This window comes from Nelumbo lutea, chromosome 2, assembly GCF_056320005.1.
Source record: "Nelumbo lutea isolate HS-2025 chromosome 2, American lotus-T2T, whole genome shotgun sequence".
Classification (NCBI taxonomy): Eukaryota; Viridiplantae; Streptophyta; class Magnoliopsida; order Proteales; family Nelumbonaceae; genus Nelumbo; species Nelumbo lutea.
The window spans coordinates 259,892-284,756 of record NC_142685.1 but is presented as its reverse complement, the minus strand read 5'-3'; the positions used below and the strand labels follow the sequence as shown (position 1 = coordinate 284,756).

The window sequence follows — 24,865 nt, the reverse complement described above, 5'->3', positions numbered from 1 at the left end:
CATATTTAATTGTTTTTGAGTCACTGTATCAGCTGTCCAGTTAGCAGGCCGCTTACATGTCACTAGTTATTACTGTAATGAGCAGTTTAGTAAGTTTACTTGCTAACAAGGCAAGCCATGACCATGAGTTTATGACTATGGTGCTTCCTGTTACAGAGATGAATGAGAATTTGAGTTTATTGCTGCTGCACCACCTTGGTTTTTGTGATGTTTTCTAACACCTAACAGTAATTCCTAGTCAAGGTTATTTTCCATTTTATGCTTCTTTCTATTACTTCATTTATGGTTGCTGCTTGCTACCGAATACCTGTTTGTTAAAGGAAAGCCTAAGGATGTTGTGAAACTTCCACCACATTTGTCTCAACTCTGGATATTTTTTATTGTTAATAATGGTAGCTGTGGCTAGCCTAACAGTGTTGTGCCAAGGTTTTGTGTCCAGACCCAGCCCAGGCCTGGCACAGTATGTATGCATAATATATATAAGGTTGTACCATTGTAGGCCCACAGTCCATTCCTGCCTGGCCCATGATCCACCCTACTGCAACATTGAAACTCCAAAACAGTTTGGAAAGTCTTTCTATATCTTTTCTAGCAGACTCCCAATGAATGCAGGTGTCTGTTTTATTTTTGACCTTTAGTCCTTTAAACACATGTTTGAAACCCTTCAAGTCCAATTAAGGGGCCGTTTGATAATAACTGAAGTAGTTGAACTGAATGGCTCATTGCTTTGACTTTAGTGAACAAGATGGTGATTTTTTTATAATAAATAAAATTTCATTAAAAACAAAAAGAAAGTACAGTGGGAAGGTAATGAGAAATCATCCAAGAGAAGAAATAACAAACCCAACAACAGGTGCAAAACGCTCACACCCAACACAAGACCCACACAAACAGAAATGACTCGGAGAAGCAACAACTCTCAGCCACTCAATTACAGAACAAAGCAAACAAAACAACTCCAGAAATTCCTCAGAAACAAAAGATCATTCCCCCCTCCCATCGAGCTCCTCTTCCTGACTGTGGAAGATTTAGTCAATTTTGTGTTGTTTTAGGAGTAGTTGTTTTATGTTAATTGTTAGATAGGAAGTGGGAACCGCAGTAGTTATGTTGGGTCCATTATTTATTATTTCCTTAAGTCTTTTATGTGCTTTTTAGTGTTTTCTGCCCTATAAGGGCATATTAGTCATTGTATTCTTCTTATATTTCTTTATAAATATTAAGTGAAGGGGGCAGCAAGATATAGCCCTCCTTTCTTTCTCAAGTACTCTTCTTCTTTTCTTCTTCTCTCTTTCTTCTCTTCTTCAAGAAAATATTTTTTTCTTTCATAATTTTTTTAATTCAGCAGATTTCTACTTAGTATCAGAGCTTCAGCTAGATTTCTTGGACTTTTCTCCTGCAGTCCTAGATCAACCGACTGCATGAGGTGATAAAGGGCTGATCGATCTACTACAAATTGCCCAATTCTTGGATTTTTTGGTGAGATTTAGTCATCCGGAAGGTGATCTACTTTTCAGCATCAAAATCAGGAAGAACTGGAGTACGGGAAGAGTCTTAGAAAAGTTGGACTCTTAATTTTTTTATCTGATCTTGGGCGCTCAGGTATCGTTGGATTTCTCTTGTTTTTCTGTAGGGGGAGGTTAGCTTTCTAGAGTTTTCTGGCCTCCTGGAGTGGTTGATTCACTTCTCTCTGGTGGGAGACAATGGGAGGAGAGAGATTTCTCTCCGGATAGGGTTTTCTTCTTCTCGAAGGGTTTGTTCCTGTGTGTATGAGATTGAATTGCTCTTGGAGGCTCTCAACCTACTTTTTTTTCTTACTGTTGAACTGTTTGAAGTAAGATGGAGAGTTGGTGTACCGAACTGAAGTCCACCGGTACCATGGGGTTGGGCATTGGAGGTAGTAGTGATATTTTTGGGTCTAGAATCATTACTATAGTGAAGCTTGATGATACAAATTATTTAGAATGGGCACAATCAGCCAAGATAGCTATTGGTGCTCGTGGAAAATTATGGTACATCACTGGGGAGGAGAAGAAACCTGATATAGATTCCTCTCAATGGGTACAAGAGAATTACATGGTGATGTCCTGGTTGTGTATTACCTCATATTGGCAAAAATTTTTTATAGGCTAATACTGCAAAGGAGATTTGGGATGGAGTGACTGAAACCTATTCTCAAAAGCAAAATGTAGCCAAAGCCTACCAGTAAAGGAATTAGATGATTAGTATAAAACAGGGAAATAAACCCCTTGCCATGTATTTCTCCATGCTAAAAACCCTTTGGCAGGAGATAAATCACTTAGAAACCATGGTGTGGGAAAGTGTAAATGATGCAGCAACCTATCAAAAACTAGTAGAGAAAAATAGGGTTTTTGAGTTCTTGGCATGGTTAAACCTTGAATTCGACATCGCTAGGCAGCATATCCTTTCTAGAGAGAGTGTGACACTCTCTCAAGCCTATGCCTTTGTTTCTGGAAAGGAGAACAAGAGGAATGTCATGCTGAGACAGCCTAGGATTGACTAGTCTGCTATGGTTAGTACAACCAAACCTAAGCCAAATGGAAACAGGGGAGTAGTGAGACTAGGAGGGAGGATAAGAAGGACTTGTTGTGTTGTTATTATAAGAAGCCTAAGCATACCAGAGACACTTGCTGGAAGCTCCACCCACATCTCATACCTGCTTGAATCAAGAACAAGAAGGGAAATGCAAATGTGGCCACTACAGGAGACTCTTCAGCCCCCTTTCCTAAACTGATTGGGAGTCTATTGCAATAGCAGCAGTTAGAACAAAATTGGAAAGGTTTGGACAGCTTATGAGTAAGAAAGATTCAACTAGTTCTAGCCCTTCAGATGGACAACAAAGTGTAGGAGCCAACTACACCACCTCTTTTGCTCATACAGGTAGTTCATATGCAACTACAAATCTTGCATCCACTTCAAGTAAGGAGGGACCTCCTTGGATTATAGACTCAGGAGCATCCGAGCACATGACTAATATACCTACCCTTTTTTAGTTCTTATCAGTTGTGCTCTGGTAGAGACAGAGTCTCTACAGCAAATGGTTCACATATTCCCATTGTTGGGAAGGGGATAGTTTGAGTGACCAATTGCATTACTTTATCTTCTGCCTTATATGTCCCTAGACTTCATACCAACCTTCTTTCTGTTAGTTCTTTGACAAAAAATTTGAATTGTTCAGTGACCTTCCTTCTTGGTAATTGTGTTTTGTAGGATTTGGAGTCAAAGAAGATGATTGGGAGTGGTAGTGAGGTGAATGGAGTCTACCTTCTAGATGAGATCCCGAGACATCAGAGCTACCATGTTAGCAGCAACAGTAGTAGTGGATCAAAGTCAATGAGTTAGATTATGCTGCAGCATAATCGGTTAGGTCATCTTTCTTTTAGTTCATTAAAATTCCTTTTTCCAAAGTTGTTTGAGTCTGCCTAGTTATCTAGCTTAGAGTGTGAGAGTTGTCAATTGGGAAAACATTATAGACATTCTTTTAAACCAAGTAATAAAAGAAGTGTTTTTGCTTTTGATGTTGTTCACACTGATGTATGGAGACCATATCATATCCCTTCCATGGGTGGCTACCATTATTTCCTCTTGTTTGTGGATGATTAGACACGGTATTCTTGGACATATTTGATGAGATCCCATGATGAGGTTCCTAACTTGGTACGACAGTTCCACCAGATGGTTCTCACATAATTTGGAATTAGAACTAAGGCCTTCAGATCAGATAATGCCAGAGAGTATTTTGAGAAGGATTTGACCACATTTTTTGGAACATGGTATAATTCATCAGAGTAGTTGTGCATATACACCGCAATAGAATGGAGTAGCAAAGAGAAAAAATAGACACATTGTAGAGGTGGCAAGAAGTCTTATGGTGTGTGATTCAGTTCCTATTCATTTCTGGGGAGATGCATTTCTTACAGCCATACACTTGATTAACTATGTTCCTTCATGTACTTTGGGGTTTAAGGTACCATTCAATCTTTTTTTTCCGAATAGGGAGATGTTTCACATACCTCTAAGGGTTTTTGGGTGTATTTCCTTTGTTCACATTCTTGGCCCTCATCGCAAGAAATTGGATTCTAAGGCCAAGAAATGTGTTTCCTTGGGTATGCTCAAAACCAAAAAGGGTATTGTTGTTATGACCCTATGTTGAGGAGCAGATTTGTCACTATGGATGTTACTTTTTTTGAGCCTACCTTCTTTTTCTCGAGTGGTTCTCCTCAGGGGGAGAGTCTTGGGGAGGAGAACTCATAGTTTGTTCCTCATCTTGTTTCCTTTATGCCCCCAGTTTTACCATTAGCACCTCCATCAGTTCCATTACTTGAGCCACTACAAGTAGCCTCACAACACTACCAGCGCCACCAGGCAATGATTGACTCCACACATGCTCAACCAGTAGAACCCGCACCACTCTCCAATTGTCCTTCTGAGGCTCCAGATTCAGTAGATACAACTCCAGGTATTCCCCTTGAGCCTGCGCCTGTTATTTTTTCTAATGATAATGTTCTTGTACCTAACACTATTCTTGTAGCTGATCCCATTGTCCTTGATCTTCCCATTGCACTTCGCAAAGGGAAGAGAAAGTGTACAGGCCATTGCATTTCACACCATCTTTCCTACAATGCCTTATCACCCTCCTACCAAGCTTTCCTTTCTTCCTTGGATTCTATGTCTATAACCAGAAATGTTATTGAGGCTCTCTCCAAACCTGAGTGGAAAACAGCCGTGCAAGAATAAATGGAAGCCTTGGTTAAAAACCAAACTTGGGAAATAGTTGATCTTCCTCCAGACAAGGAGACAGTCAGATGTAGATGGGTATTCACTATGAAGTATAGGGCCGATGGCAGAATAGAGAGGTACAAGGCAAGGTTGGTTGCAAAAGGGTATACTTAGACTTATGGTATTGATTATCTGGAAACCTTTGCACCTGTTGTTAAAATGAGTTCAGTCTGTATCCTCTTGTCTCTAGCAGCCACCTATTCATGGCCCCTATTTCAACTTGATGTTAAAAATGCATTCCTCAATGGTGATTTGCAAGAGGAGGTATATATGGACATTCCAGCATGTTTTTATGAAAATGTTGGTAAAGGAAAGGTTTGTAAACTGAGAAAATCATTGTATGGCTTGAAAAAATCACCTAGGGCTTGGTTTGATAGGATCAAAGGGGCACTTACACGTTTTGGGTATACACAAACCCAATCTGATCACACCCTCTCTATGAAGAGGAGAGATGCACTTGTGTCAATTCTGATTGTGTATGTGGATGATATAGTGGTTACAAGAAATGATCTGAAGGAGATTAATGCTCTTAAAAAATCATTGCAGCAAGAATTTGAGATCAAAGATCTTGATAAGCTCAAATACTTCCTGGGGATTGAAGTTGCAAGATCCAAGCATGGGATCTTCATTTCTCAGAAAAAGTATGTACTAGACCTACTGCAGGAGGCTGGGAAGTTGGGAACCAAACCAGCTAACACTCCTATTGATCCTCATAGAATTAATGTTGTGAATGGTGAGTTGGCAAAGGATGTGGGGAGATACCAAAGAATGGTGGGTCGACTGTTATATTTGTGTATGGCACGACTAGATATTTCTTATGTTGTCAGTGTTGTGAGTCAATATATGCATGCACCTCGGGTTCAGCACTGAGAAGCTATGGAGAGAATACTTGCATACCTGAAAAACACCCCAGCAGAGGTATCCTTTTCTCAAATCATGAAAATCTGAAGTTGGAATCTTATACAGATGCAGACTGGGCAGGTTGCCAAGATGATAGGAGATCTGCATCAGGAGTATGTACCCTTGTAAGTGGAAACTTGATCTCAAGAGTAAAAAACAGGCAGTTGTGGCTAGGTCAAGTGTAGAGGCTGAACATACATCCATGGGTCATGGTGTATCAGAACTTCTTTGGGTTAGATCTCTATTAACCGAGATTGGGGTAAAAGCAGAGGAACCTATGATGCTATACTATGACAACCAAGCTGCAATCAATATTGCTCATAATCCAATTCAGCATGACAGGAGAAAACACATTGAAGTTGATAGGCACTTCATAAGAGAAAGGGTAACAACTAGAGAAGTTTGCTTACCATATGTTTCTTCAAAATTGCAGTTGGTTGATGTCCTCACTAAAGGGGTTGCTAAAAACAAGCTTGAACATGATTTACGCAAGTTGGGAATGTGTGACATTTACTCCCGATTTAAGGGAGAGTGTTGAAGATTTAATCAATTTTGTGTTGTTTTAGGAGTAGTTGTTTTATATTAATTGTTAGATAGGAAGTGGGGACCACAGCAGTTATGTTGGGTCCATTATTTATTATTTCTTTAAGTCTTTTATGTGCTTTTTAGTGTTTTCCGCCCTATAAGGGTATATTAGTCATTGTATTATTCTTATATTTCTAATATAAATATTAAGTGAAGGGGGCAGCAAGATAATAGCTCTCTTTTCTTTCTCAAGTTCTCTTCTTCTTTTCTTATTCTCTCTTTCTTCTCTTCTTCAAGAAAATATTTTCATCTTTCATAATTTTTTTAATTCAGCAGATTTCTACTATTCTCCTTCAGTCCACTTCTCACCCCCTTCCTTCATAATTGACTTTTTACATCTCTCCCTACTTTTCTCAAATTATTTGAAAGCTCTTGTAGTGAAGGCCTCACCACCCAAGAAAAATAATCCTAAAGTCTTACTAACCCCCACATCCCTATCTGAAAGTATCTTCACATACAAACCTCCTTCATGCTTTGCTTCCAAAAACTTGCCAACCTCTAGTTCCCCGTCCACAATAAAATTAAAACCCACACTATCTAAACTCCTCTTCTCCATTCCTTGAACCAAACCACCATCTCTCCCCAAAACCTCATTCCTTTCCTCCTTTCCCTTATCCCAAGAAACCAAACTCCTTTCCCCCTCATCTTCAAATTGATTCTTTGCAGACACTTCCTTGTTGCTATTTCCATGCGAGGCCAGAACCTCCTCAACCTCACCCCTTTGACATGAATTCTTCAACTTTCTCCCCTTTCTCTTTTTTCTTTTTCTTTTATAAATCTTTCTCCCATTTCTCTTATATAATCATTTATGTTTATTACTTAGACCTACCCAACTAGGCCTTCAATCAACCTCAAACCTTCGACACATGAACAATTTGAAATTTGTTTGACACTCTATTTTTTAATCCTCTTCAATGTCATAGTGAGCAACTTTGTCAAGCTCCTTCCTCCTTTGACCCAAATCAATCCCAAGCTTTCCAACAACAACTCCGGATACCAACAATTCATTCCTTTCAAAAGCATTTACTTCTAAGTTTTCCACCCCTCAATCTCTTTGGTTGAAACACACTTTCCCTCCTTCACATCTTCATTTTCAACAACAAAAACCACCCCCTCTTTGTCCTCCTCAGCCACCATAATGCCACTTTTGATAGATAGACCAACGTCTGATACCTCAACTTCCCCTTTTTCACCTGTCTCACCCTCCCTAAGTAGAAACTCGCTTCTGCATTTGTCAATATCTCGAACACCCTATCTTCTTCCCCTTTCACCATGCCATCCCCTTTATTCACTTGTTTGAGGGTTGCCTCTTTTCCCTTACCCCCTCCCCCTCCAAATGCTCAGGAGAGACAAAATCTCTACATAATCAATGGCTGGGGTAGGACCACAACTTATTTAGCTTGTTCCAATCTTCACCATTTGCAATCTCCATCCCTTCAATCCTCACACCTGACTCAAACTCTTGGCCATGCCGAGGCTCCGGCTTGTCTTCACATAAATTAAAATGGTCTTCAACCCCTTCCGAGATTTTCTTGACCTGAGCATCTGAATTAGGCTTCTTGTCTTCACATAATACAACAAAATATTCAGCGATATTCAGGACTGCTATCAATCTTGAACCCTAATGGATTTCAGGTTCGAAAATAGAAGAAAAGGTATAGATAAGAGAGGAGAAAGAGAGAAGAGAGAGCAGTAGAACACAAGAGTTGAAAGGAGGAACAGAAGCATAATGTTCTGCCACCGCCACTTTATTTAGTATTTATAGGTTATGCTCATTACATGGAAAGGATAGATCTGCCCTTAGTATTTACAAAACAAATAAAATAAGATAAGACTGAAATAAATAACAACTGACATAACTAACTGACCACCAACTAACCCTAGAAAGACTAGAACACCTTCTATCCTACAAACACAGTGGGACCGTAGCTGTAGGGCCCACATCAGTGTTCTTTACACTCCCCCTCAAGTTGGGAATAAATGTTTATCATTCCCAATTTGGATAGATCCACTTCTAGCTTCTTCCTTGGTACAGCTTTGGTGAGGATATCTGCTAGCTGCATGTTGGAGGTGATGTACGGGAGACACACTTCTTGTGATGAGACCCTCTCTCGTACAAAATGTCGATCAACTTCAATATGTTTGGTTCTGTCATGCTGCACCGGATTGTGTGTTATATTAATAGCCACTTGATTATCACAATACAGCATCAGGGGCTTTTCATACTCAATACCCAACTCCTCAAGTAGTGATCTCAGCCATAGAATTTTAGCCACTCCGTTAGCCATTGGCTTGTATTCAACTTCAACACTAGATCGGAAGACAACACTTTGTTTCTTATTCCTCCAAGAGACAAGGTTACCTCCCACAAGGGCACAATATCCAGAGGTAGACCTTCTGTCATCAACACTCCCAACCCAATCGGCATCTGTATAGACCTCCACCTTCATGTGGTCATCGTTCTTGAATAGTATACCTCTACCCGGGCATCTCTTCAAGTATGCTAATATTCTTTTTTGCTGCAAGAAGGTGTGTGGTTCTAGGAGAATGCATGTACTGACTAACAACACTAATTGCATAATTGATATCTGGCCAAGTGAGGCAGAGATATAGGAGCTTTCTCACTAATCGCTGGAACATAACTTTGTCTTCAAATCCCCACTCTCTGCACTAATTTTGTGGTTCTGTTCAATGGGTGTATCCGCAGGCTTGACACCTAACTTTCCAGTTTCCGCCAACAGATCTAGAACATATTTTCGTTGAGAGACAAAGATCCCCTGTTTAGATCTAACAACCTCAATGCCCAAAAAATATCGAAGAGCACCAAGATCTTTCACCTCAAACTCTTGATGAAGGAGCTGTTTGAGGGACTCAATTTCATGGCTGTCATTTCCTGTCACCACAATAACATCAACATATACTGCAACTAGTGTCAGAGAGGACTCCACCCTCTTGATAAACAGTGTATGATCTGACTAGACCTATACATAACCGAACCTATCGAACCAAGCTCTAGGTGACTGCTTCAACCCATACAATGCCTTATTGAGTCGGCAAACCTTCTTACCTGTCTCTGTATCATAGAATCCAAGAGACAACTGCATTTAAACCTCTTCCTGCAGGTCTCCATTCAGAAAAGCATTTTTAACGTCCATTTGGTACAAAGGCCAATTGTGGCTTGCTACAAGAGATAATAAAACTCGAATGGTAGTCATCTTGGCTATCGGGGCAAATGTCTCCAAGTAATCTATACCATAAGTCTGGGTCAACCCTTTTGCAACTAGCCGAGCTTTGTACCTCTCAATTGAGCCATTTGCATTGTGCTTCACAGTAAATACCCATCTGCATCCAACTGGTTTCTTTCCTTTGGGCAAATCAACTAGCTCCCAGGTATTATTTTTCAACAGGGCATCCATTTCGAGTTGCATTGCACCTCTCCACTCCGGGACTGATAGGGCTTCTTGCACTGTTCTTAGAATAGGGACATTAGCAACGAAAGTAAGATAGGACCTATAGGAGAGAGATAGGTGATCATAGGATAAAAACTAGGAAATGCAGTAGGTTGTAGATGTGGTGCAATGTCGTTTTCCTTTACGGATGGCAATGGGAAGGTCAAGGTCGTCTTCAAGGGGTGAAGTGGAAGCAATGGAAGATGTCTCTATGGGCCCTGGGACTGTAATACCTGAACTTGGAGCTGCAGAAGAGGTTGGGTTTGGCCTGAACAACTGATGATCGAGATCAACCTGCCTGCATCGCCTGTGATAGACTCTCAACTCCTGATCCCTCTGACCACCCTCACTACTGCAGCCCTCATCACCCAATGGAATAGGTAAAGGAACAGCCCCAAAAGTATTAACCCTGCCCTCACTGTGCTCCCCGTGAAGAAAAGGACCCAAACCCCCACTCTCACTGCTCTCCCCCTTAGGAAAAACCCGAGAATAGTAGGGTGTCTCCTCAAAGAAAGTGACATCCATGGATACAAACTTCTTCCCTAAAACAGAATCATAGCAGCAATAACCCTTTTGAGTTTGTGCATAACCAAGAAAGATGCATTCGGGGGCCTAGGATTCGAACTTGGAGTGATGGGGTCCGAGAAGCTTAACAAAACAAGTACAACCAAATGTTTTAAGGGGAACATTAAACAACTCCTCATTTGGGTATAGAAGGGAAAACGGAGGTTTCATATCAAAAACCCGGGAAGGAACCCGATTAATAAGATATACCGCTGTGAGGATAGCATCACCCTAGAAGCGAATAGGGACATTGGAGTTAAACATAATACTTCTAACCACCTCCAAGATGTGCCTATTCTTCCTTTCTGCAACCCCATTCTGTTGAGGTGTATGAGGGCTAGTGCTTTGGTGGATAACCCCATGATTAAGGAGGTACGATGCCAATGGCTTAGCAAAGTATTCCTTTGCATTATCAGATCTAAGCACTTTGATCCTGGCATCAAACTGGGTTAGGATCATTTGGTGGAAGTTTTGGGTCAGGGCAGGCACCTCATCTCATGAACGCATAAGATAAACCCAAGAAAACCGGGTGTGGTCATCAACAAATAACAAAAAATATCTGTACCCACCCATAGAAGGAATGTGATATGGCCCCCAAACATCAGTATGCACAATATCAAAAGAACTATTACTCCTTTTATTACTCAATGAATAAGAGTTTCTACAATGTTTAGCAAACTCACAGCTTTCACACTTCAGCTGAGATGACTCAACAGACTCAAACAAAGTAGGAAACAGACTCTTCAAGGACCGAAAAGATAAATGACCCAATCGGTTATGCCAAAGCATAACCGGACTCACAACCTGAGAAACAAGTAACTTCTTATCCACTGACTCTTCCCGACGAGAACTCTCCCCGAGCAGATAGATCTCATTCGTCTCACGGCCAGTCCCAATCACCTTCTTCGTCTCCAAGTCCTAAAAAACACATCGGTCAGGAAAGAGTTACTGAGCAGTTCAAATGTTTGGTAATACTACTAACGGAAAGGAGGTTAGTATCCAGTTTAGGAACATGCAAGACAAAGGACAAGGATATAGTATCCGACAGTTTGATGTCACCCTTGCCAGAAATGGGGACAAGAAAACCATCAACAATAGATACTTTACCCCTACCAGAAGATAAATGATAAGTGGTAAACAATGAAGGCAAGCTAGTCATATGGTCAGGTGCACCTGAATCTATTACCCAACAGGGTGCAGTAGTACTTGGAGCTGAGGCTCGAGTACCTGAATGTGTGAAAGCATATGTGGCAGGGGCTGATGGTGACTACGGTGACTGAGCTGAGTTGCCAACTTCCTTTTCCAACTGTATTAGAGCAGCCCGAACTGCAGCTAAGGTCTCTAAAGGTGTGCCTCTTGTGCCAGACGAGGATGTTGAATCTATAGTCACTGCCATATGAGCATTACCCTTCTTGCTTCTCAACTTTGTCGGTACCAAATGAGGATGCAGCTTCCAACATGTTTCTTTTGTGTGTTTAGGTTTCTTACAATGCTCACATACGATATCCCTTTTATCTTCCTTCTTCCTGTCCCTTTCTGAATCACCCCCTGCTTTGGGTTTAACAGCTACAAGGGCTGGTGTAAGAGGCTGAGATTGCATAATGACTTTCCTCCTGGTCTCTTCACTATGCACGAAGGAGTATGCCTGAGAGAGGGTCACACTATCTCTGGTCAAAATCTGTTGCCTCACAATATCATATTCTGAATTCAGTCCTGCCAGGAACTCAAACACTCTATTTGTCTCAATGTGCTTTCTATGTATCTGAGCATCTTTGGGACTCTCCCACTCAAGAGTCTCTAAATGATCAATCTCATGCCACAGGGACTTCAAGGTAGAGAAGTAGACCAACACCGGTTTCTGTACTTGTTTAAGGGTATTCACTTCACATTTCAATTCATATGCTCAGGCAACATTAAGGGGTTGGGAGTAAGTCTCTTTCTTAGCATCCCATATCTCCTTGGCTGTCTTTGCCCACAAGTAATTGCGGCTAATATGAGGCTACATAGAATTACACAGCCATGTCATAACCAAGTAGTTTTCTTGGACCCACTTGGTATACATGGGGTCTCCCTTGGAGGGTTCTTTCACATCTCCCAAGAGATACCCTACTTTACCCCTTCCCCCAATAGCCATCATGGCTGATTGGGCCCATTCCAAATAGTTTGATCCATCAAATCTTACGGTTGTAATCTAAAAACTTGTCTCAAAAACATTACCATAACTGTTGTTCCCAAAACTGCCTTTTGCCTGATTCTTAAACTCCATTTCGGTCAAGAACTAGTAGTCTCAAAATTAGGGTTACTACGGTCAAAAAACTGCACTTGGACTATCAACCACAATCACAAAATCAGTATAGAACCAATCTGTATTCACGGCAAATGTGCATAAAACAGGTATAAGTCTGATCTGAAACCAATTATCAAATACAACAGCAACAGTCCGTACAGTTTTCACCCCTTACAAGAGTTCGAAGTCCCCAAAAAGAATCTGAAAACAGCTTGGAGAACAATCTGATATGCTGAAGCAGAATTAGGGTTTTAACCAATCCTTAAAAGCAAATTCTCAGCCACACACTCCAGACAGTACCGTACAGATCACACTTGTAGTAGGGTTAATATGAAACCCTAAAACTGATCACACTTAAGAAAAGTTTCATAGAAAGATCACAAGGTTCAGCCTAGTATTAGGGTTTGTCGCAGGGTTAAGACAAAACCCTAGAGAATAGAAGAAAGAAAACCCTAGAGTGGTTTGGCCGCCCTTTCTAAATAGGTCCAGCCTATCTTCTCTGATAGTACTTCTCTCAGAAAATAAAAAACTTACAAGAGAATGTTGTTCGCTGCCTTCCAAGGTTACCCGAACCCTAGCCTTCTCTGATTCTTCCTGATCACCAACACTCTGCAACCGTGGCAAATCTTCAAACAACTGCTAAACTCTCTGGCGATCTCCAAGAATCAGTCAACGAACTCTACTTTCTCAGCTTCCAGCCTTAGATGGTTCTCATGTGGTCGGCTGGACTAGACTCACATGAGAAACCCTAGCTTTGATACCAAGTAGACGTTCAGGACTGCTATCAGTCTTGAACCCTAATGGATTTCAGGTTTGAAAATAGAAGAAAAGGTATAGATAAGAGAGGAGAAAGAGGAAGAAAGAGCAGTAGAACACAAGAGTTGAAAGGAGGAACAGAAGCATAATGTTCTGCCGCCGCCACTTTATTTAGTATTTATAGGTTATGCTCATTACATGGAAATGACAGATCTGCCCTTAGTATTTACATAACAAATAAAATAAAATAAGACTGAAATAAATAACAACTGACATAACTAACTGACCACCAGCTAACCCTAGAAAGACTAGAGCACCTTCTACCCTATGAACACAGTGGGACTGTAGCTGTGGGGCCCAACATCAGTGTTCTCTACAAAGGGTATAGCAATAAACACAAAAAGTCATTCAGCCATTAAAGATCTCACAACCTACTTAATGGCTTACTCACTAAAAGATCAAGCAATAAGCCATTCAATTAGCCACTACAACCATTATCAAGTGGCCTCTAAGATGACAGAGATGACAGGCTTAAGCAATCTCATCCACAAAGAGAGAGCCTCTCTAATGGAAACTGCCTACTAGAAAGGCGTTTTCAAGAACACCACAGAGAACACCTTGCTTATATCAAAACAGAAGACCACCAAAAATTTTATTCCACAATAACTATGTAAATGGAATAGAAGGATATTTAAATAGTATGCTTATGCACCATGCCTTTTCTAAAATCCTGAAGCACTTTAAAAATGCATGTCTGTTGTGACTGGCTCCGTGGTGTTGCATTCCCATTTTGACTCCACATAAGCACCACATAGTCAATTTGATTTTAAACATATTTGGTTGGGCATATTTAACTTCAGATGGTCCCACCACACTTTGTATTGGGTTACATGCATGGGGGTGCTGGGGGAAATGTCAAAAAGATGTTTCTTGTTTTTGAGGGGTATTCCCAGTTTCCCACTTCTATTGTCCCATGTGGCATCTAATGGTGCCTATACATTTTTTTGAGAAAGAGGTAAAATATTGTATTAATCTTTACTATAAAGATCAGAATTAGAAGTGTAACCCATGTATGCCTCATGTACAGCCAACAACTATACAGAAAAATGAGCAAGCCAAGAAAACAAGTTCTCCAACCAAAACAACAGAACTTCCAAATTGTGTAGCTATTTAAAAAGGATGATGTGATCAAAAAACCAATGATGCAGGGTTTTTCTGAACAGGTCCTTGGTTGACAACCAAAAATGAAGCATTACAAGCATCCCAAGGAGAGGTGCGAGTTGCAGCCTCTTCCAAAACTCTATAACAAAAAAAATTACAATTGAGCCCAATATAAGCAGGCCCTGTTCACCCCTTGTTTGGCTAGTGTATCAGCACAAGAATTAGCCAACCTTCTCACCCATCATATTCTTAATGTCATATTTCTTGTAAGCCATTTAAGTATCTTCATTTCATTTCTATAACACCAGATTGCTGATTCTAGCTCTTTCAGTCATCCTACCACCAACTTAGAATCACCTTTAACTACCAAATTCTCCATATTTAGCTCATGTGTAATCTGAATTCCTTGCAAGACCACCATCATCTCAGCCCTTATGAATCTTCTACTCTCATTGGTTCCAAATACAAAGCAACAAGGTGTCTTTCAGCCATCCTACCACCAACTTAGGACTTGTGTTGCTTTGGCTGCTACCATCAAAATTCAGTTTCATGAATCCTTTGGAGGGAGGCATCCATACCAAGGTTGGTCTTTCCTTTTTGGCAAAACTCCTTGCCACTGCATACCAATTCCTCCAAAGATCATCAAAGGAGAAGAGTGATAATGAATCAAAAGTTCTGATCCAATGTATTCCCATAGTAACCAGACACTCTTTTATCATGTCCTTGCTTCTCTCTTTTTTTCTGGGAAGGTTCATGCATTTCTTTCTTCCCAAGCAATAATCAAAGCTGCTCTTATATACCTCCACATTATTCTTCCCCTTTTCTTGGGCCAACTGAACACAAACAGGTCAAACAAAAGGCTTACCCCCGTTGGCAAAATCCACCTGCACCCAAATAAAGAGAAACACCAATTCCAAATGTCAGCAATAAAAGGATAGGAAAGTATTCCTTAAATTTTAATGGAAGTTACCGTTTCCCAAAAAAAAAAAAGGATAGGAAAGTAGGAGGTGAGAACAACTCTCACCATTAGACCAGCAGAGGATGCACCAATTTGGGGATAAGAACATCTCTTTTTCAATTCCCAAGGAAGAGCAGCCAACAGAGGCAGCTCTTCCTTGGGATAAGAACATCTCTAAATCAAATAATAAACTATTGCTAAATCTAGTGTCCTGCTTTTCTCCAAGAAGATCCTGTTATTCCTTTCTTCCCAAACCACCCAACAAATTGCTGCCTTCGTAGCTCTCCACATTATTTTCCCTCTTTTCTTTCACCTACAGCCAAAGAGAAAACAAGAAAAAAAAAAAAAAACCAAATTTGATGCACAAAGGTACAGGAGAATAATGAATGAGATAGGGCCTCACCACTTTCCTTACAAAGGGAGAACATGGGAAGAGAAAGGCAAGCATAAGGCCTTCTTTGCAGCATATCACAAGTATTTACCTTACCAATGAAGATTTCCCAATAGAGGGCTAAATTTTTAGAGGGATAGGCTTACTCCATATTTCTCTCATAGGGAAGTCTCCTACTAGGAGGTTAGCCAAGGCAAGTACTCTGAAAAAAAAGGAACAAGTGAAGAGACCATCCAAAGAGCCTAACCAAATTCTAAAATCCTCCAGGGACAGGTCTAGAAAAACTTGCCCTAACAAGTTCAGCAAATGGATTAAGGACTCACATTCATTTTCCCTTAAGCTTCTCCTAAAACCCAAGTTCCTTTTTTTTTTAATCAGCAAAGGTAACTTTTATTAATCGTAATGTGAAAATTGAGCTTACAAATTTATGGGTAGTTTACTTACACACATATGGTAAACAGATAGAAGTAAAAATGCAATCCCCCAAAATCAGCCTTAAAGTTAGGGATGGCAATTCCACGGGAATTTTTGGGTATCTGACCCGTCCCAACCCTAATAGGACCCGTTTATCAAAACCCTATAGGGTTTGGGACAGATTTGGGATTTTATATAAAAAACTATAGGGTTTGGGACAGGTTTGGGTTTTGACTTTAGGGTATCCGATACCAGATACCCGGGATGCATAAATATGAACCTATTATATTATATGTCATGCACAAATTTATAATTTTTAAGTACTAAGATAATTATTCTATTATTAATATTTTATTTGCATAAATTTCTTGGGATTAAAATCATCATTTGATGTAAATTTGGATTTGATAGATTGTTTATTTCATTTAGTTATAAAATGCTAATTTTAAATATTAATTCTTTTAATTTTTAGTTGGAATTGTTAATCATATACATGTATTGATTGTTTTGATGAACACGAAAGTTAATAAAATCTATTTTATTTCATTAAATAACAGAAAAGGTGAGATGGCTTAGTGGCTTAAAGTAGTGTTAAGAGATTTGGCGCTATCATTAATTGATCCGGGTTCAAGTCACACTATAAGCATTAAGAAAATTTTTTTAGTAGAAAACATTTGGTCAAGGGGTTTAACGGGTGGGATGGGTCGGGACAGGTTTAACGGGTTTGGGAAATTGAGAGGAAAAGTTAGACGGGTTTGAGACAGGTTTGGAATCAGGGATACATAGGCGGGTTCGGGAATGGGTTTGGCAATTTGCACGGGTACCCTACCCATTGCCATTCCTACTTAAAGTTTAGCCCAAAATAAGTGTTGCCTGTTTGCCGGTTTGCCCCCTGTTTAGCTAATGTATCTGCCATGCCATTTGCAGTTCTTCTCACCCATTTAAATGTAACACTCAGTCCCCTTGTTATCATTTCAATTTCTCTAATCCTTTGCCTGTACATCCAAGGGGTTTGGCAATGAAATTTTGTCCAGGAAATCACCACCTGAAAGTCTCCTTCCACTTCTAACCTTTGGAAGCCAAGCTGTTTTGCAAGTTTCAGCCCTTGAAGCAAAACCATTAGTTTTGCTGTCAGTGAATCCCCTTGCTCTACAGCACCTGAGTAGAGCGCTAGTACCCCACCTCCTGTACCTCAGAATACACCCCCTAACCCAAGCTCCAATTTACACCGCTTGACAAGGTGTTCCCAAAAAAGACACAGTTTCTCACTTAAAGTTTAAAAGAGCAAAGAGTTCAGGAATTGGTCTTTAAGTGGGGCTTCCCCTACCCATAGATTTTCCCACAAATGTACTTTATTACCCCATCCCACATCAAACTGGATGGGACTAAGGAAACTAGGGTAGACTTCATGTATTGCACTCTGAATAGTCCATTTTCCCAACTTAAAACCTCTTTTAATATTCTGTAATTGAAATGAACAATTGCTTTTTTTTATCAATAACTGAAATTTTTCATTAAATTTATAAAAGAAGATTACAAGGAATGCAGAAATGAATGGATATAAAGCAGCTCATCTCCAATAACAAGATTTTACAACTGAGCCCAAAACATTTAAGTCCTCTCCAATCCATGTTTTGCCATGCTGTTAGCCATCCTTTGCACCCACTGAATTTTAATATCCGCTGATCCGCTCCCCTGGTTATCCATTTAAACTTTTTGAACTCATTGTTGTATATCCACAAATGATTCCCTTTGTGTTTTGAATCTCCTTCAATAATCAATTTATGCACACTCAGCTCCTTTGCTCTAGTTACACCTTCCAAAACTGACAACAGTTCAGCCTTTGAGGAATCTCCAATAGCAATCAGACCTTAAAACAGGACCAGCACATGCCCTATTTCATTATTTCATTATGGAGTGCACCTCCTACACCTGAAGGCCCAAGGTTCCCTCTACTGCTGCCATCAAAGTTGAGTTTTATGTACCCAACCTCCTAAATGAAAATTTTCTTTCAGACTCTTGTTTGAAAAAATAAAATTGTATCAGGGGAAAGCACAGCTTTATTGGAGGCTTTAAGCATAGGATAGATTGTACTGTTCTTTATACGATGTATTTGGTGCTATGCACATGGTTTTCCTTATTTGAGTTTGTCATATGAAGGTATGTCTTTAACTTTTAATTTCTCATTCATCATAAACAGAACTCTTCTTCTACGATGTATTTGCTGCTATGCACTTGGTTTCCCTTATTTGTGTGTGTCATATGAAGAAGGTCTACCTTTAACTTTTATTTTCACATTCATCACAAATAAAGCTTCTTTAATAATGTTACTCATAAAAAAAGATCACATCAAGTTCAAGGGATGTCTTCAAGTTTGAACTCTCCAAACTTCTTTTTCTTTGATAAATAAAAGTGATGTCTTCAATAAAGCTTCTTTTTCTTTTTTATATAAAATAAAAAAAAAAAGCATAGTGCATTTTTTGTGCATTTGTTCTACATTTGCACTACCATATTCCTTGGTAGTGCAAATATAATATAAATAATCATTTATGATAAAATACTCTAGGCCTGGCAAGCAAGAGAATGCAGCTTGAAGTCTTAGAGCAGCCACTTTGTGAAAAAAAAAATGCCAAAGGTTAGGACCATATCCAGTCTACACCTACCAAGGCCTCAAATAGTTGGGACCAACATTGGTAATGGTTTTTTACAATACTATACTTGCCATCATCATCACCCAAGCCTTATCCCAACTATACTTTACTTACCAATAGATAGATAGATATCATTCATTAGAATGGATAGTAAATAGCTAGGATAATCCTCAATTGAGTACATAAGGTGTTCCAAGACAAAAACTTATGGAATATCTTAAGACATCCTAGAAAATTGCATTACTAACTTGCACTTTCAAGATGTTTTAATTAATTTATATATTTAATTTCAGAAAAGAAACAATAAACTGCAAAAAAATGGATGACCAAAATATTAATTACTATGAATTAAATTACAATCACTTGTTGCATTTTGAGTATGGGGTTTCTAAATTTATACTCCTTGAATGAGTTAGAGAAGAAATTTGAATTCTACTTAGAGATGCTGATCATATCATTAATTCCTTATGTGTTGTTTCTGGCAGCTACTATTTATATGGGAAAAGGATAGAAAATTTTGAAATTTTTGCATCATATTTATACAATTTTTAATTTTATTAAAAATAAAAATAATTTCAATCTGTTCTACCTGGTTGCAACTCTGAACCTGGTATTAGAAATTTTAGAACCTGAATGATAATGATTAGTAAACGGATAAAACATAGCAAAATCAAGTAAGCTTGGAGTATGAGAGACTTGGGTTTTGGGTGGTAGAAGGTCTAGTTGGCAAGCTAAACGAAGTATGAACTCTACAGCATGTCTAATTCTCTTTTTGGAAATTCTATGACCATTGACACAAGCTGAGATTACAAACAACGGTCAACAACAAACAAAGAATACAATTTCCTAGTCACATATCTAGTTAATTTATAGAAAATTATAGAAGGGCGGATAACCAAGATTAAAGAAAACACGTCTCCAATGCCTTAACGTCACGAGGCTTCTTCCTAAAACCCAAAAAATGAATAAATAAGTAAAAGCAGTTCTCTTCTTTCTTTCACCTGAATCCTCATCAGAAGGTCTGAACTATGCTTCTTCTCAAACCGACGCTTCTGGAAACTTTCTCGAGCCTTCTCAACCTCCATAATCTCCTCCGGCGTTCCAAGCTTGGGGTCGAACTCCCATACTTGTCTTCCGACGTGATTGTTTGTTGTCCGAAGCCACGAGTTTCCTCCTTCGGCGATTTTAAACCTCCACATTATGATCAAATAACTGAAAAATCCAGTAAAGAGCAATGCAGTTGCTTTTAACTAAAATCAATCTCAAAATGTAAATCCAACAACCGAAAAGGCAAAATCTTCTGAAATTCCCCGAAATCAATGAAAACATGGACTGCATTATGGTAAAATATTGTAAGAAACAGAGAAACCTGTTCAAATCTCCTGCTCTTTTCTTGCTAAAAAAAAAAAAAAGCAGTTCGAATTTCAGTTCAAGGTTTTCTCCAAAATCTGCAATTGAATGAAAAACTACGCGATCAATTTTACCTTCGTGATGATGAGATTTCTTTCTTCTTTCTTCCTGCGCGAACTCACTCACAGAGTTACAGCATTGTAAGAAACAGAGAAACCTGTTCAAATCTCCTGCTCTTTTCTTGCGAAAAAAAAAAAGCAGTTCGAATTTCAGTTCAAGGTTTTCTCCAAAATTTGCAATTGAATGAAAAACTACGCGATCAATTTTACCTTCGTGATGATGAGATTTCTTTCTTCTTTCTTCCTGCGCGAACTCACTCACAGTTACAGCAGCTTCTCCGACTTCATAGGTGAAGCATGTGGCAACAATGGATTTTAATAATCAAATAATAAACTATTGGTTATTTACTAAAATATTCCTATAAATTTACGTTTAGTTAAATCTTACCCTAAAGTTTACGTTTTCAATTCCCAAGGAAGAGCAGCCAACGACTCTCACCATTAGACCATAGAGGTGAACAACTCTCACCAATTTAGGAATAGCAGGCAACTAATGTACGGTGGTAAGTAAGCTACCACTTCATTTATTTTCTTAAACTTTTTTCGGTAATATTTACACTTGCTTTATTCTTAGGTGACCTTCGCTATCTACTCGCTACTCTATCATTTTGACATCTCCTTAAAGCGAATTGAGGAGGTCAAAGAGAACGCCTGAAAGCTTTATCGCAAGTTGGACCTAACTCGGGATGAAATTCTTAGGGCTAAGAAAGAAGCTCAGAGCCAGGAGGAATTGATTCTGCTACTAATGGAGGAGAAGAAGAAACTCAAAGGGGAGAAGGAAGCTCTCCATCGGGAGAATGAAAGCCTTGAGGCAATGATCAAGGAACGCACCGAAATATTTGACACCGCAATTCAAGAGAAGAGGATTTGGGAAAGAGATCATGTCGTCAAGGAGTTCAAGGAGTCCCCCGAGTTTCACGACCTCCAAGTCGAGTATAGCTCCAACTCATATCGATCGGGCTTCAAGCTCTGTAGAAGACTGGTGCGGTGAAAGTTCCCTGAGCTTGATCTCAGATCCGTCTCCATGTCTTCCGTTACTCCAGAGATGGAGAAGGAGGCCGACAAGGAACCTAACTCCTCAGAGGGAGAAAGTGATGATGAACTCCTCGAAGTGAGACCGTTAGAGAAGGCAGGCCGAGACGACGTGGAGGAGGACCACATGGAGACTGAACTACCTGATGGAGGAGATTCTAGAAAGTCTGATGTCTGAACTTCCTCTTTTCTTGGACCCTCTTGTAGTTATGTGCATATCCCGAGCCTTCATGCTCGATCGAACTGTAATTAGTTTTGTATATTCTTCTTCTTTCTTCTGTTTTGCTATGTACTTTCAAATCTTCATTTAATGAAATACAGAAGTTCAAAAAAAAATCTTTCTAAGTGTTGGTTATCCCGAAGTGCCGAGCTAGACCATATAGGAGCAAAATTTTTCTAAGTATAGTTCACTCCCGAACTTGAGGTTACTCCCGAACTCAAATAGGTATTCAATTGTTATTGAATGTCGGGGTGGGGGAAAATACTGTAGGGTACATATGCTTGACTTGTCTGTACCTTAGCCCTTATGTGGTGTCAATGTCTTTTATCAACTTGGCACCTTAGCCCTTAGGCTCCTAGGAGTGACTTAAAGTCCACTATCCTTATCCTTGATCTTGCACATGCCAAAGAGGCAACTAGGTCCCATGTGGTGTCGAGATCTTTTGTCGACTTGAAACTATAGCCCTTAGCCTTCTAGGAGTGACTTAAGGTTTTCTCTCCAGTCCGTTGTCCATAGGATCAGCTTGGTGATCTATGGACTTAGCCGTTCGTTGAGATTTACAGGTAGTATCCTTAAGTTGTTATTGTTCCAAGCTCGAGGTACCCGTTTTCCTTCCATGGTCTCGAGCTCATAACCCCACCCGATAGGGGCCTTCCCAATTCGAACCGAGCTTTCCCACACCGAGCTAGGGTACCATTACCTTGTGAAGAACCAGATCGCCAACTCAGAATAGTTACTTCCTGACCCGAGCGTTATAGTACCGAGCTACTCTCTGCTAGTATTTCGTTGTCCGAATGTAGGCCAAGTCCCGTATCTCTTCTATCAAGTCCAGGTTGGTACGGAGCTCGTCATCGTTTGCTTCCTCGTCGTAAGCCTCAAGTCGCAACGTTGGTACCATCAATCTCTATTGGGATCACTGCCTCTGTACCATACGTGAGGTTGAAGGGTGTTTCTCCCGTGGCAGTCCTGATAGTGGTTCGGTATGCCCAAAGGACACTGGACAACTCCTCTACCCATAATCCCTTAGTTCGGGCCAGGCGAGCTTTCAGTCCGCGGAGGATCGCGCTATTTGTCATTTCAGCTTGTCTGTTTGCTTGCGGAAGTGCTACCGAGGTGAAATTTTGCTAGATTTTCACCTTGACACAGTAGTTCTGGAATTTGATGTCTTTGAACTGCTTGTCGTTATCGGATATCAACACACAAGGTAGTCCAAAACGATACCCTATGTTTTTCCAGAAGAATTTTTGCACGTTGAAGTCCGTAATGGTTACCAAGGGCCCGACCTCTACCCACTTCGTGAAGTAATTTGCTATCATGACTAGGAACTTCCTCTGCCCGGTTGTTGGGGGGAAAGGTCCGAGAATGTCTATGCCCCATTGAGCAAAATGCCACAAGCTAGTGAGGTATTTCAAATCAGCAGTAGATAGTCGGGGGATGTTTGGCATGCCTTTAGAAGTTGTTGCACTTCTTGACGAGTTCAAGAGCATATGCCTTCATGGTAAGCCAGTAATATCCTTGCCTTTAGTGCCTTCTGGGCAAGTGCCCTACCCCCCAGGTGTCCTCCGCAGAGTCCCTCGTGAATGTTGTGCAATACTTGATCCGCTTCTGAAGGCCGCAAGCAATGTAGGTAGGGGAGCATGAATGATCTCCTATACAGCCGTTCATCGATTAAAACGTAACGGGCTGACTGTCGCTCTACCCTCTGAGCTGCATTGCGTTCTACTGGCAGGGTCCCATGGAGCAGATAATCGACGAGTGGGTCAATCCAACTTTGTTCTACTACTGACACGAGAGTGACCTCTTCTGCCCCCCAATAATGCTAGGGCGAGGCAGGTCTTCAATATATGTTGTCCGCTTCGTGGTGTTGCTAGTACTGGCCAATCGAGACAGGGCATCGGCCACAGCATTCTCAGATCTCGGTATCTACCTAAGGAAGCAAGAGTCGAAGTTTGGCATAATTGCTCTGACCTTGAATAAGTATGCTGCCATGGTTTGGTAGCGAGCCTCGTAAGCACCATTAACCTAATTTACCACCAATTAGGAATCGTTGCATACGACGAGGTGTTTTGCTCCCATCTCCTTCGCTAAATGGAGTCCGACGATTAGTGCCTCGTTGTTCAATGCTTCGAATCCGAACCGAAGGACGTACTCTAGCTTCAGCTCGCTTGGTCTGTATAGGATCAGTCCAGCACCACTTCCTCGTAGATTCGACGAGCCATCTACATGGAGGATCCAAAGCTCCTTGTCCCATGTCGGCTTAACCCTGGCATGGACCAGTGCTGCACTGGTCTATTCCTCCAACATACTAGGGGGCTCAATCAATTCAGAGATTGACATGCTGAACGTGCATTCTATGACGAAATCCGCCAAGACTTGGGCTTTGATCGCTGGATGGGGCTCAAACCGGATATCATATTCGCTCAATTCAATGGACCATTTTGTTAATCTTCCAAATACCTCGGGCTTGAGCAAAATCTACCGCAGAGGCCTGTTGATGAGGACAACAATAGTGTAGGCCTAGAAGTACGGGCGTAGTTTTAGGGTTGCTATGACCAGTGTGTACGCTAGTTTCTCGATCTCAGGGTACCTGGCTTCAGCATCTTGCAAAACCTTACTAACATAGTAGACGGGCCATTGGACCTGATCTACTTCTCTGATCAGTACCGAGCTGACTACCTCGTCGCTCGCAGCGAGGTACATCTTTAACTTATCTCCTTCTTCAGGTCGGGTTAGAACCGAAGTGATACTTAAATATTTTTTAGCCCGTCAAACGCGAGCTGGCACTCCTCAGTTCATTCGAAGTGTTCGTTCTTTTTTATTGCTTTAAAAAAGGGCAAGCATCAACTCGCCGACTTAGACATGAACCGGCTTAGGGCTACTACTTGACCGGTCAGTCTGTGGACTTCCTTTATTTTCCAAGGTGGTTTCATATCTAAGATGGCCTTAATCTTTTTCAGATTGGCTTCAATGCCACGTCAATTCATTATATAACCTAGAAATTTACCCGATGTGACTCCGAAGACACATTTTCTTGGGTTCAACTTCATGTTATACTTCCTTAGAATTTGAAAAATGCCATTCATATCACTTAACAGAGAGCTCGAAAGTTGGGTCTTCACGACCATGTCATCAACATAATACTCAATTTTATTGCCAATTAATGCTTCAAAAACTTTATTTACAAGGCGTTGGAATGTTGCCCCAACGTTTTTCAACCCAAAGGGAAAAAAC

At 40.4% G+C, this 24,865-nt stretch overlaps 1 protein-coding gene across 3 annotated transcripts in view; it reads right to left on the bottom strand.

Moving 5' to 3' along the window:
- The window catches only part of LOC148867964 (cycloartenol synthase 2), a 66,700-nt gene extending 45,466 nt beyond the window's left edge, over positions 1-21,234 (bottom strand). The window contains exons 1-4 of one of the 3 annotated variants that reach the window (XM_088970175.1): positions 20,771-21,234; positions 20,593-20,664; positions 20,398-20,493; positions 19,915-20,125 (exon numbers count right to left, since the gene is read on the bottom strand). In XM_088970175.1, coding sequence (XP_088826301.1) covers positions 19,915-20,112 — 198 coding nt within the window. In that variant the 5' untranslated portion in view covers positions 20,113-20,125; positions 20,398-20,493; positions 20,593-20,664; positions 20,771-21,234. Of the gene's footprint in view, positions 1-19,914; positions 20,126-20,397; positions 20,504-20,592; positions 20,665-20,770 lie in introns of all 3 variants that reach the window. The other 2 variants (XM_088970173.1, XM_088970174.1) reach the window with 2 other exon arrangements.
- Between the last annotated feature and the right edge of the window lie 3,631 nt (positions 21,235-24,865).